Source organism: Wickerhamomyces ciferrii, contig 00327 (assembly GCF_000313485.1).
Source record: "Wickerhamomyces ciferrii WGS project CAIF00000000 data, strain NRRL Y-1031 F-60-10, contig 00327, whole genome shotgun sequence".
In the NCBI taxonomy this organism is placed as follows: Eukaryota; Fungi; Ascomycota; class Saccharomycetes; order Phaffomycetales; family Wickerhamomycetaceae; genus Hansenula; species Hansenula ciferrii.
In genome coordinates, this window is record NW_011887413.1 from 1 (window position 1) to 14,891 (window position 14,891).

General features: G+C 29.7%; 5 protein-coding genes across 5 annotated transcripts; 4 read left to right on the top strand and 1 right to left on the bottom strand.

Annotated features, from left to right (window-relative positions):
• Positions 1-3: 3 nt before the first annotated feature.
• On the top strand, positions 4-405 carry BN7_6721 (uncharacterized protein; the record flags this gene model as incomplete). The annotated part of the gene is made up of 1 exon (XM_011272727.1): positions 4-405. One exon carries the CDS (start codon positions 4-6, stop codon positions 403-405), a length of 402 nt encoding a protein of 133 aa, XP_011271029.1.
• A 903-nt stretch (positions 406-1,308) lies between these two features.
• IRL (Isoflavone reductase IRL) lies at positions 1,309-2,199 on the top strand (the record flags this gene model as incomplete). The annotated part of the gene is made up of 1 exon (XM_011272728.1): positions 1,309-2,199. One exon carries the CDS (start codon positions 1,309-1,311, stop codon positions 2,197-2,199), a length of 891 nt encoding a protein of 296 aa, XP_011271030.1.
• Positions 2,200-2,418: 219 nt separating this feature from the next.
• On the bottom strand, positions 2,419-3,849 carry PRI2 (DNA primase subunit PRI2; the record flags this gene model as incomplete). Its single annotated transcript, XM_011272729.1, has 1 exon — positions 2,419-3,849. The coding sequence occupies one exon, from the start codon at positions 3,847-3,849 to the stop codon at positions 2,419-2,421; it is 1,431 nt and encodes a 476-aa protein (XP_011271031.1).
• A 603-nt stretch (positions 3,850-4,452) lies between these two features.
• On the top strand, positions 4,453-6,321 carry BN7_6724 (KilA-N domain-containing protein; the record flags this gene model as incomplete). Its single annotated transcript, XM_011272730.1, has 1 exon — positions 4,453-6,321. One exon carries the CDS (start codon positions 4,453-4,455, stop codon positions 6,319-6,321), a length of 1,869 nt encoding a protein of 622 aa, XP_011271032.1.
• An 885-nt stretch (positions 6,322-7,206) lies between these two features.
• BN7_6725 (uncharacterized protein) lies at positions 7,207-12,463 on the top strand (the record flags this gene model as incomplete). The annotated part of the gene is made up of 2 exons (XM_011272731.1): positions 7,207-7,491; positions 7,598-12,463. 2 exons carry the CDS (start codon positions 7,207-7,209, stop codon positions 12,461-12,463), a joined length of 5,151 nt encoding a protein of 1,716 aa, XP_011271033.1.
• Positions 12,464-14,891: the final 2,428 nt, after the last annotated feature.

Here is a 14,891-nt window from a genome sequence, read left to right on the forward strand (position 1 = left end):
GCTATGGAATTTTTAAATTTTTTAAAAGATAATGGAAAAATAGGTATGGTTAAAGAATGTATATGGGCTTTAAAAATGTTGAATCATTTAATTTTAAAAAGAATGGAAAAATCAATGACATCACTTAAAGAAATTGGTATTGATCATGGTTCAGAAAATGTAAACAAGATTAAGTTTTTACAATTTGGGAAAGTTAATGAAGATCATGATAATAATAATAATAATTCACACCCAGAGATAACAAATCAATCAAAAACAAATAATATATCAATGACTCCAGATTTATTACCAACTGATGAATTTCAAAGTTTAAATTATCCAAGTGATTCAAGTCAATTAAGTACTGATGATTTAATAAGTAATTTAAAATGGTTTGATCAATGGGTAAGTGAATTTAACCAATAAACTGATGAGAACTTGTATATACAAATGACATAATGAATTTATTGATGGTATCTATTCTATGAAAATATCCTATAAAAGATACAGTAGTGTAACAAGAAAGTAAAAATGAAAGGGGAAATGATGTTAAATTATACTTTTTAAACACAGATTTTTTGTGTCACAAAAGCAACAGACCTAAAAATAACTATAGTCAGACTTCTAGAAACTTTTATCTTTATGTGAATATGCGCATATGATTACTTTGAAATTGCATGAATTAGGCCCAAATTATTGTGACACCTAAAATCCGAACCCGTATTTTATAATACCCATAACCACAGATGACATTGAATATTGAGCAATATGATCTTTGAACTTTTTAATCAAGGTATATGATTCTATTCGAGTATTTGATATTGTGTAGTAGAATATATTTGGTTACTTATACAAAACTGATATCACAGTGTGATTACAAATATGATTTATTACTCATCTAACGTATAAATCAGCTCATCTCATAGTACATATGCTAAATGAATAACAACATATTACAAATACAATTTCAATTAATAATTCATATTACAAACAGATATAAACCCATTTACAAATCATCAACTAATCAAAATTACAAACATGGTGTTATTTATTGCTTAATTTCCAAAACTTTTTTGATTGGAAACCATAAAAAAAAAACCAAATTGCTTATAAAACTTTTCTTTTTTATGGTTTCCAATCAGCCGGTTAAATCAACTAATTCATTCTACCGGTTAATATACACTAATATTGATTGGAAACCAAAAACATTGGAAACGTATATAAACTGGGGTGTTTCTTCATTATTTTACCTTCAATTGTGTTTATTCTTTATACATTATCAGTATTAAAAGGATATACACACACACATACATACAATTATTTTAAATCATGGCTACTATCGCAGTTTTAGGTGTTAACGGTTTCTTAGGTGAATCAGTTATTAACAGTTTATTATCAGAACCTTTCATTTCTAATATTAAAACTCCAATTCGTTTATTAACTACTTCAGATAAAAAACCAATTGAATCTTCAAATGTTGAATATATTAATATAAAAGATCAAAAATTAGATTCCCATTTAACTGGTGTTGATGCTTTAATTAATTTAATTGGTTTCCCAAATGGTGCTAATGAAGATATTATTAAATCTGCTGTTGCTTCAAATGTTAAATTATATATCCCATCACAATTTGGTTTCAATATGGAACAAGTACATTCATTATTACCAAATTGGTTACATGGTAAAATTGAACATTCAGAAAAAGCTAGAGCTGCTGGTTTGAAAACTATTGATTTTAATACATCTTTATTCTATGTTAACTTTGGTGGTCCATTTGTTTCACCATTAGTTACTTTAGATAGTGAAAAAGCTACAATTTTAGGTGATGGTAAAACATCAGTTAATCCATCAACTTTAACTGATATTGGTAAATCTATTGCTTCTGTTGTTACTTCTAATGATTATTCCAAGTTACCAAACAAAATTAGAATTTATTCTGATAATATCACTGTTGAAGATTTACTTACCAAATATGAACAAGATTATAATGTTAAATTAACTAAAGAATTTAAATCAGATCAAGAATTTTTACAAAATGTTGTTGATAAATATAATAAAGATGGATTTAATCCAGATGATTTTTTTCAATATTTAGCTGCTATTTTAATTGCTGGTGAAGGTAAAGGTACAATTGTTGAAGGTGATAATGAAAAGGAAATTATTAATCCAAATGAATCTTTATTTAAATGGACTAAATTATCTGAATTCCCAAAAATATAAATTATTGTATAGACTAATATAAACTAATTATGTTTTGACATATGCCTAGTAATAATTCTTATCGTTTGATTCATCTCTATATCCGCTTGATATGTATGTTTAGTATTTTATGATTACTTGTGGTTACAATGATTACTGTTTCCAAAATCCTTTATATAAATATATAATATACACTAATGTACAAAAACAAAACACCATAAACTATTAGTTATTTAATCATTATTCTGCCTTTTGAGCTTGTCTCATTCTATCAAAATATAAATTAGGATGAACAACAACTTCATTAATACCACTTTTCAATTCCAAAACTTTAGTACAAGCATTTGTAAATTCACCTTTTGTTGAAATTTCTACAATATCCATAATATCTTTATTTTCTAATCCCATATTACCTAATTTTGATGTTAATACATCAGTTGATAAATCTCTATAAGGACAACCATGAAATTCACCTTTTGCAGGACGTGGTTTGGATAAAATAGTACGACAATCCCATGGTTTATAATTAACTCTTGAACCTTCTTTACCATAAGAATGTCTTATATTATAAGAATATTCTTTTTGAAATTTATCTTGTGACATTGATTTTGAAAATTCATTTTGCCAAAATTCTAAAGCTTGATCTAAATTTAATCCAATACCTTTTAAAAATAATGTAAATTGTTGTCTTGCAATATATTTTAAATGACCTGTGGAATGTAAACCTTGCATCAATTGTGAACCACAAAGTGGGAGATTTTCTTGAATTTTTTTAGAATAAATAGATGATGCTGTAATATCTGAAGAATTTGATTCAAAATCTGGTTGATAAGAAACATTTGAATTTGTTGATAAATGTTGTAAAATTGGTAATAATCTATCATCTTCATCTAATGAAGGGAATGCATGTGCAGTAGTTAATAAAGAATCCATTAAATGTTTTTCATATTCATTAGTGATTAATTTTAATTGTTGGAATTGTGGTATATAACCATACCCTTTATAAAGATAAATAGATCTTGATGAAACAAGATCAATAACATGTTCAAATGGTAATTTTATAAAATTTTCATTATCAAAAAATTGTTTTTTGGAATGTTCATCATTTAATTGTAATTGATATTGTAAAGATGGTGCAATTGATTTAAATAATTGATCAGATATTTTAGATTTTTCATCTTGAGTTATAAAATCCCATGGTAAATTTAAAGATTTTACAAATGATTGTTGATCTTTTTGAGATAATTGTTGAAATCTAATTTTTAATAAAATTGTTTCATTTTTAATAAATTTATCTCTTAATTCTTTAGATCTTGCAAAGCATAATCTTAGGATGAAATGTGAATAATAATCTTTTTGTCTATCTTGTTTCAATTTTTCAGGATTTGATGAATTTAAAGGTAATTGTTGTTGTAATAAAGGTAAAATTGAAGATTCAATATCTTTATAAGATTTATTTCTAACGATTTGAGATTCTATTTCATTCAAGACTTTGATTCTATCAATAGCCCAAATTTCAAATTGATCTAATGTGATTTCACCTTGTGGAGGTAATTGATAAAATGTTAATTTTGAAGAATATAATTTAGAAATATAAGAATCATCATGTACTATATTTGATTGTTCAAAATTTTTTCTACCGGCTGTTCTTCTTTTAGAACTTCTAAACATGGTGACTTGTGTGTTGACCTTTGTTGTATACTCTGGTCTTTTACTTTTGATAAAAGAAGGAACAAATTCAAACAAATTCAAATTGTCTATACATTATAATGAAAAAACGCGGTATCTCTAATTACGCGGTACACGCGTTTAAAATTTTGGAAAGGTAAACATTTGTGAATTCGCGGAAATGAAAAATATTGATTATGTCATTGATTATATAACTATTAATTCGCGAAGTGTTACCCTCATGACGCGTTTTTTAATTTTATTTTTTGAATTACGTCATATTCACGTGATATTCCACTTACCTAATCTGTGGCTGTTCGCTTATATAATCCAGATAATTTCATAAAATTCAAAATTTACCCTCCTCAAAAAAATTCAGAAATTTCCCAATGCAAATCAAAACCGTTTTTGGCTTCCCAATTTTCATACATTTACAACCATTTTTTACTATAATCTTTTATTTATCCCTTACTTAGACTCACATTCATTTAATCAGACTATCAAGACTTCAAAAGACTAACACCATCTCATTATCACCAGTTACCACCTATCCATCAGTCAAATAAAATAGTCTAGTTCTTCAAAAGTCTAACTACAACAAAAAAAATGTCCTCTTTACCTCCTGTTAAATCATTGGATTCAAATCAATTAGATTCAAATCAAAACAACACCCAACAAAAAATTATAAACAATCAATCTACTTCAACAACAACTCCAAATAATGGATTGACTACCACTCAACAATCTGGTTCAAATCAAGATGATCAATATAGATATCAATCAAATCAAAATACAAATGGTCAAACCAATTCTAATGGTGGTGGTAATGGTGCTTCAAATCAAAATGGAACCTCAAGTACCGGTAATCAAACCACCGGTACAACAAATGCAACATCAACAAATACAAATGGTGGTGCTCCAATAAACTCATCAAATGCTCCATCTGTTGTTCCATCTGGTCAAATCTCTCATCCTTTAGGTTTACAATCAAATGGTCAAGCCACAACAGATTCAACTCATGATAATCAACAATATCCATATTATTATCAACAACCTGTTTATAATTTCCAATTCCAAAACCAATATCCTTATCAACAACAGCAACAGCAGCAACCACAGCCACAACCACAGCCTGGTCAACAACAAATTGGTCAACAACCTGGCGGTCAACAACAGCCTTCTCAACCAAATCCAACTAACGCTACTGCAACTGCAACTGCAACCACCACCACTTCTCAACAACCTGGTCAACAAGGAAATGGTTATAATCAATTGAATCCTTATCAAGATTATTCTAATTATCAAAGATATTATAATTATCAACAACCTCAATCTCAATATTATCAACAAAATTTAAATTCTGTTCATTCAACTCCTCAACAAGGTTCATTAAATACAACAAATCAATCATCTGCAACTGGTGGTATAACTGGTGCACAAACTACTTCAAATTCAACACCTTTACAATCAAATCCACCTTATCCTGCCACTACAAGTTCAAATACACCAGTTACAACTTCTTCAGTAGGACAAATTCAACCTGTTGGTTCAAGACCAAGAGTTACTACAACAATGTGGGAAGATGAAAAAACTTTATGTTATCAAGTTGATGCAAATGGTGTTTCTGTTGTTAGAAGAGCTGATAATAATATGATTAATGGTACTAAATTATTAAATGTTGCTCATATGACAAGAGGACGTCGTGATGGTATATTAAAATCTGAAAAAATTAGAGATGTTGTTAAAATTGGTTCAATGCATTTAAAAGGTGTTTGGATTCCATTTGATCGTGCTTTAGCAATGGCTCAAAGAGAAGGTATTGTTGATGTTTTATATCCTTTATTTGTTAGAGATATTAAACAAGTTATTCAACAAGGTTCAACTACTCAACCAAATACTAATCCTCAATGGTATGGTGGTGCTGGTGGTGCTTCAACTACTACAGCTTCATCATTAACTGGTGGTAGTACAGGTATTCCATCAACTGCACCAACTACAGCATCAACTGGTTCTTATCAACCAATTCCTTATCAACAAGCTGGTCAACCTCAACAACAACAACAACAACAACAACAAGCTGGTCAACAACAACCTGGTTCAAATCAAGCATCAAAATTAAGTCCTTATTTAACACCAAATTCAATTTCAAATCAATCTTTACAAGATTCTAAATATTTACCTCAACAACCTACTTCAACAACTACAACTAATCCATCAACTCAACAACCTCAACCTCAAACTCAACCTCAACAACCTGGTCAAACTCAAGCTTATTATAATTCATATCCTTCATATTATCCATATCAATATGGAACTCAAACAACACAACAACCTCAACCTCAACAACCAGGTATACCTCAACAACAACCAGGAGCACCAAATTATGGATATAATTATGGTATTCAAGTTGGTGGTTTACCACAAGTTGGATATGGATATTTACCATCTTATCAAAATAATGAAGAACAAAAATGAATTATTGATTAATTAATAATAGTAATTATATATAGCACTGACGTCCCGGATGCTCGTTTTTTTGTATGGAAAAATCGAAATCGCTAACAAAATTTTGACAGACCTCCAAATTTTGGCCCGAATTCTAAAAATCAAAGACGGAAATTGGCCACAACACGACAAAATCGAGACTAAATCTATTGTAGGGTATATTATTACTAGTTAAGACTCAAGAGTCAAGAGTACACTAATTAAAAATCATTAAAGCCCCATGGTTTATTGTACCAGTTAACTTTAGTCTATTGAGTTTGGAATCAGTCATTCTAATATACGTCATGCCAATATGCCAATAATAACAAACAGCAAGCTTCGAAGCTCACAACGGGCGATGCTTTGGACTTATACAATGTACATGCTCAGCTAAAATCAAAGTTTATATTTGTTTACGTTTTTCAATCTTCGGAGATCATGTTGGGATCGCCGAATATTTACAAAAGTCGATGGTGAAGTTATCATATATATTTGCTATATTTTTGTTTACATTCTTGAAAACACGAGTTTTGAAGGCACGCCATAGACAGGTCATCATGCTTGTGTCAACTCGATCTTTGGATATGGTTGCTCAAGCTTTAATTACTTCACGTCGTCAGCATTGCTGCTGTTAATCTAGGTTGTCTTTTGGAATTTTGATATAAATTAATCCATAATTGTACAATTAATTGATTGAACTAGCTTTTCACGTTTCAACTATATTAAAATCAGCAGCTTGCTTAAATTATAATTAAAATCAAAGCCAGACCTAGTCGATATTTGCAGCTACATTACATTATTATAGATCATTAACAAGACTTATATCATATCATAACTATAATATAAATTCATCAACTTCCAAAATTTATATTCAAGATGTCCATCAATATGAGATCAAATGCATTATTTGATCGAATTTTAGGGTACAATAGAATAAACCCAGGTTCAGCTTTAGTTCAAAACATAGGATCTTTAATCAAAGATAGATGTCAAGTTACATTGAACCACCCTGTTTCTACAATATTAAACCTGAATTCACCAAAACAAACCCAACTTTTACCACTTCTTAATCTTCCAAGCTCCATTAGTGGCATACAAGAGATTATAGGTCATGATTGTATTACTGATTTACAATATGAAAATAACTTTACAATTCTCAAGGTAAGTATACACTTTTAAATTTTCTCAATATGCATGTTTTGATACCATCAATTTCATGTATTGAAACGCTTAATAAACCTGGAGTATTCTAACAAATAATACTTAGAAATATACATACTTTACGGCAATGGCAATAATATGTGAAAAGGGTATCAAGTTATCAACTAAATTTATTGGTGGTACTGTTTCATCTTCAGAATTAACTGAAATTTGTGACCATGTTATCGAGTTGTTCCCGCAGTTTTTTGAGCTAGAAGGATATAATCTTATAAATGCTAGAAGTGTTGTATTTTTGTTGCTTCAAGAGTCTTTCTTTCAAATTCAAACTAGAGCCTGTCGTTTATTAAAAGGGCAAAGCAACTTTTGTTCTGAAAAAACCCAGATTAATCTAAACTATGAAAAAGGTATCTTTGAAAGTTTCAATAATTGTTTAGAAAGTATGAGAACACCATTTTGCTTACCAGATGACGGGGATCAATCAGCCAAGTTATACTTAAATACGTCAGATTTATCATATGTTTCGACTGAACCAGGTAAAAAAAATAAGAAATTCCTAAAGTTATTCGGTTCAGATTATGAGGTTTCTCCTTACTTGGGAATCATTGGTAATGTTCAATCAAAAAGAATTGATTTATTTACAGCTGATATAGACCAAAAATTGGAACATGATTCAAGATTCATGGTGGTGAATGTTTTCAAGAAAGTTTTAAAAATTCTAAAGGTAGGTGAAAACGTTGATGAAAGACTTTTTGAACTTATTAGAATTGGTGGAGCTGACTTCTTTGGGCAACGAGTGAGTACCAATGGTATTTACCATTCATCAACAGAAAACTGTTCTAAAATACGTACAGAGCAGCAAAGTCACCGTATACCAAATATTCTTATGGACTTCATAATTGTTCAAACTTATAGAAAAAATCCATCAATATTCAATAAGGGATGTACAGCTGATCAGATGCTACCAAGAGAGTTATGGTCCTCCACAGATGAAGATGTAAATCAACTTTTGGAAAAAAATCAGAAAAATTACTCTTTCAATGCTGATGATTCAGGTAGCCCAGGAAGTATTGAAAGCTGGGAAAATCTACCAAGCCCTGTTCCAATTGAAGATCCCATAGATGATCCACCTGAACATGATGAATCAATGAATGATACCACATCCAATCCACATTTAGAGATAAACACATACCAAGAAGCATATGAATTTTCTACAGATGGTAGAAATTCTGCCAGTTTATGCCTAAAATTTTTACAATTACTCATACCACAAGATGAATTAAAGAAAGGTGAATTGTTGAATTTTATATTAGAAGCCATTGGTTGGAGTGAATCAAAAACTTCCAATACAGAATCAGCCGATCTTAAAATGAATGAGTTGTCGCTAAGAATGCTACAGAGTGGAAATATGCACAGGTTGATTGCAACTGATTCACCTTTAGATATACTCTATGCTTATTACAAAGTCATGTTTGGTTTGAATATAAAAAATAATTCAAAATTTACAGATGATGAAGTCGAAGAGTTTAGAAAATCTCTTGTTTACGGTGAAAAGATCAAAGATGGCCAAAGCTGCTCCAAAATAAACACTGAAAGTCAGTTTGTGAAACAGTATGCTAGAATTAGAAGAGCTGAAGTCAAGTTTAAAAACTCAGATCATAGACCAATAAAAAGATTACTCCATATAATAAAAAAACTTCTATTACATCTCAAATTATATAATGAGATTATCATATGCACCTCCTGCTATAAAGGTTACATCATTAGTTCTGATAATACCTCTCATACTGGAAACAACAATGAGGATATGACTAAAAACCCAATAAATATTGATGAAGAATATTCTAATGCATCAGTTCAGGCAAATGTATTAAACCAATGTACTTACTGTGGCAAGAGACCAACATGTTATTCACTAAGCCATAGTTCAAATAGATATGGTATATTGAATCCAAAATTCGTTCTGGTATTGCTTTATGAATCAACGTGGTATGATACTACTTTAAAAGAAAGTGAAAGTTATTTCAAGATTTTGCATGAAAATGATATACTTTCAGTGAAAAACAATAGTTTAATAGATAAATTAAAAGATACTCCAGTTGATTTAAATGATGAATCCTTCAAATACTTTGATGAAGAGAGAGAAAGGGATGGTTTTAAGCATATATGGTGTCATACATCTTTATCTTCAGACGGTATTTCAATGAACAAGAAGAATTTAAGTATTTGGAATTTAGACCTAAAGCTGCTAGATATAGTTACACACCCTACATTCACCTTGGGTATAATGCCTCAATTTAAGAAGAGCACAACAAGTACTGGATCATATGAATTAGTTAGTAATGAAGGACAAAAGATAAACTATAACTTTACGTACAGTGAAGCGGAAAGCTTGATGGTTTCAAGTAGGGAAATAGCTCTTAGATATATTAGAGATGAATTGAAACAGTCTGAAATTGAGGGAATTTTTTTCGATAAATGTCATACATATTCATTATCAAGTCCAAATGTTGAATTATCAAATGATAAGATGAAGGTGATCAGAGCAAGAGATGAATTTTATGAAAATAAAATGATACTTCAGGTTTTTAACCATGGCTTGGGTGCTGATCTTCAAGGGATACATCACTTCACAAGTTCAACTACATTGAGTGCAAATCAGCCCTGTTCACATTGTCCAATCAACAAAGTTGATTCGGTGAATAACTTACTATTGGAGGTTATGGATAATGACCCACATGTTGAATTAGAAGAATCACATTCATACATCAAATCACGTATGAAAGTGTTAAACACAAAAAAAGAAAAGAACTATATTTATAATCAAGAAGAACTTAAACGTTTACCAAGAAAAAACCAAAAGTTGAAATCTAATCTTCAACATGATGCTGGTCTTTTAAAATTATTTGGTTACGATTTGGCAGGTGAACCACTGGATTATAGAAATAATGGGGTAGACAACATTTTGATTTTAGATACTTTTCATCTATTTAACGAAAATCTTTCAAGGAAATTCACAAACTTAGTGTTCTGGCCTTCAAAAAAATCAACTGTCAATGACAATTCTAGTTTTTTAAGATCCTCAAGAAAATCAAATTTAGAAAAATTCAAATTAAACCCTTTTGTTTTGGGGTCAAGATACAACTTTGGTAAGTGGTCTGCTAGAAGTTCAAGTTGTGGTTCACATGCAGCTCCAAACTTGTTAGATTTTTGCAATGCTGCTTCATCTAATAACGGGTCCATTCCTTATGTAACAGGTGATCAACAGAACAGTTTGATATTCTTGCTTTTGGTGGTCCTACATGATGAAAAATGTCCTTTGAAAGATCAATTATCTGAATCAGAATTGTCACAATTTACTGAAATAGTATCAAGATATATAGAAATTGGCCAAATTATAAATTCTCATCAACTTTTGACAGAATCAATTTTAGGAGATCTTGAAAAAAGTGTTAGTTCATTTGTTGAATGCTATCAAATCACTTTTGGTATTGATGGATCCACAGTCAACAGCTATACAAATCAAATGTCTTCGTTATATTTACATTACCTTTACAATCACATCATAGATCAAATAAGAGATCTAGGAAATATGTCAGTGTTTTCAGGATTTGCTACAGAACGTAGTGTTGGTTCACTGAAGAGAAATAATCATTCACATCAGTATACAGCTGAACATGTCTCTAATAAATTGGTTTTGAAAACTGTGTTAACAGGTTTAGTACATAATCAACTGAATTTATTTTCAGATGAGAATCCTGCTGCTCCAAGTACTAATGACAATGGGTTTTATGGATCAAAAGATTTGTTGAGGATTAAAAACGTCATTTTAGGTGATAATAATAGTTACATGAAACCTTGTAATTTAATTAATTCTGGTTATGATATGAACGCTGCAGGTGCTGAAGCTGGTATTGTTAATGGTGATGCAGATGCTTTTAATACAGATCAATCATCGCAGTTCAATAGTTGCAAAAGAAGAAAGATGGAATTTATAGATTATAAATTTGAAAACTTTTGGAGTAACACAATATTTTTGAATAAACCTTTGAAAGAGTTTTTTTTGAATCAACTAAATATTGAAGACCAGAAACATTTAATGAGCAAGCTTAAAGATATTGAGATGGTTAATGCTGATAATTTGATATCAAACAGAAGACTGGATCTTGATGAAACAATTGGCAATCATGCAGCTTTAAAGATTAGAAGTCTTCAAAAAGTTGTGGCAATCATTTTAAGTAAAATTGTTAAATCATTTGAAAAATTTTGTGCAACAAGAACAATCACTAAATTTGAAATAAATTCAGCCCCAATCTATCCACAACCAAATACTGCTGAAATTTTTCCATCATTCAAACATATAAGAACGAAGGAAAAATCAATTATTATTGATAATGATCTAAACTTTTACCAAATTTCACAAATCTTTAGAATTTCAGGAAAAATAAAAAATAAAAATATCACAATAACTAAGGATTATATTATTGGATATCAGTTAGATATTGATGTCATCCGTGGAAAAGGTATGAACTTCCCAATACTATTCAAGCTTTCAAAGCCTTTAGAAAGTTTTCATAAAAAAGAAAACTTGAAAGCTATAGATGTCAATAAAATTATCTGCAATGAGCCAGCGGAAATTACAATTTCTTCTGATAACCTTTTGAACACAAAGTTTTATTTTACACATCAAAGTATATTAGATCTTTCAAAAAGTAAAAAATTATTACTGGAATACTATAAATTAAATGTTTCAGATAAAACTATTGTGGAAGTCGATGGTTTAATAACTTATGAGTTTGAAACTAGGGTAGAAGAGGAAAATATTAATGGGTTGGAAGATAGATTGGATAAAGAGACTGAATCTTATGATGATCAGCAAGTTTGTTATTTAGATTATGATGAAAATACTGATAACAATATATTATCGGATAGTTATTCCAGTTCAAATAAGTCTGATGATGATAATGATGATTAGCAGATTGGTCGGGCCATGCACGTCATGTTGATATTTTTTTAATTATATGTAATTATACAATATATTGTGATCAGATTAACAATATTGTATATATAAATTATAAAATTATAAATTGAATTTTCATGAAATAGTACTATATAAGTGTACAATACATATATCAATATGATTTTATTTATATAAATATTAAGTTTAACATATTATAAAATGATGTATATTGAAGCTGCTGCTGCTTCATTTTACCTTTATCAGCTCTAATATATAGCACTCTAATATATAGCACTTTTTCTTTGAGCTTTTCTGAAATATCAGCTAATTTTTGACCTGCACGACGTCTGTCTTTTGTTAATCTCATAATTTATAAGAAGCAATATCGACAACGTCAGTTCTTTGATTTTTATAACGTTTTTTGGAAACTTCTTCAATGATACCTTTTTTGTGTTGTCTTCTATATTATAAAACAGTCCATGAAGTTCCTCTTGGCTTATTTCTTCGATGGAATAAAGAATTAAGTAGATTTACAATTCATGAGTTTTGGAGTAAATGTTAATTTATATATTCCATTTGTGGTACCGCATTATAATATAATGCGTAATATAAACTGTATACGTTTACACCCGGCCCTTCAATTAATTTATATTATCACGACATGCAAGGTATTACTATATAATATAGTACGCTGTCTTGCTAAATAGTACGTTTGTAAATATTAGTACAATTCATGATCAAGAAATAATAATTATAATTTAAAGATAATTGGTTTGGTCACTATTAGACAGTGGCGCAGAAAATAATATATAAAGACCAGGATTTCCTGCTTTTTTTATCTTCTCTACTTTTCATTGACTTTAATTTCAAATTTATAAAGAATGATCATATGATCATTTTATTAGCAAGTTTAGATTTAACTCAATGACTAGATCCATGATATGAATCAACAAACAACTTCAGCAATTATGTGGTTGGTGAGTTTATCACGATTAATGCTCTTCATTTTTTTTGTGAATTAAAACTTTTGTTCCAAGATTGATACTAACAAAGCAACACAGGCCAAGTCACAATCAAGCGTCTACTCATAAATTATTCAGCTTTAGGATCATATATACCAGGGTGAATTTTAAGGGCAGTTTTTGAACATTCGAATATAATAGTACTTTTTATAATTTGCCACCAGCCCTGATCACTTTTCTTTTTCCAATATGTGAGATTCAATATCTACACTTTATTCCATGTTCAGGTGAGTATATCATTATATTACACAGCAAAGTGCTGCTTGCAATAAGATCAATTAAATTAATCATTGTTGATTAGCTCTGATCATATTGTATTGGTTTTATTCAAAGGTATAATTATACTAACTATTATAATTTACACATAGTACAGGTGGCCAGTATGATAATAGTTGCTGGATAGTATACTCTTCATACTATTATAAATATCATTACTCTAATACAACAGATAATGCATTGGCTTGCAATATTTAAGTCATGATCAATTGGTTCAATACAAAAATATTTAGAACTCTAGTTTTAGTTCTAGAATCGTAGGACCAAATCGGTAATTATTATATGTAGACCGATCCATCAAAAATCCGCAAAATTCGAATACCGAATAATTCCGATAAAAACGATGGATTTGAAATTTGGGTCTAAGTCCCGAGCCCCGGCATCTGGCCGCGCCTAGGACCCAGATCGGGATCAGTATTAATAAGCACTTAGACCTAGTCCCAATATATGCAAGAATAGGTTGTGAAAAATCGTTAGTGCCAGTCCCATAGTTAAGCTCTCATACAAAAAAACGAGCATCCGGGACGTCAGTGTAGAGAGAGAGATAAGAAATGTTTATGAATTTTTGCATATGAATTTAAATTTGAATTTGTGTTGTTGTTGTTGTTGTTTAATTTTGTATTATTAGAGAAAGAAGATAAGAGATCTGTATAATAATTAAAGAATGAATATAATTAATTTGAAAAGATAAAATAAAAAAATAATAAAAGATTAGAAAAGAATTTTAAAAATAAAAAAAGATTATAACCACTTTTATACTATATGTACAGCTTGAATGATAATGATTTTTTTATTTAATAATAATTATAATACAAAGATTCATGAGTTATCTTAAAGAAAAGGAAAGAAAATGGTTTATATATTTGTATTATAGAACTATTGTTTATAGCTAATATATTCATATAATTGATAATTTAATATAGAAGTAATAATTTGAATATAATTTTTTTTAGAGCTTCATGTAAGATTAGACATGAAGTATAAAACATGTATATGTACATAAACTTTAGATCTGATCAGATTTGAGTTTGATCAAGATTTTAACGGTTGTGCGTGTGCAGGCAGCAGCTGGGCAGGCCACGGTCCACTGGACAGGAAATCAGGTAGAGTTTACAGGCAGAACGGGCAGAAGTTGGAATGTTCTT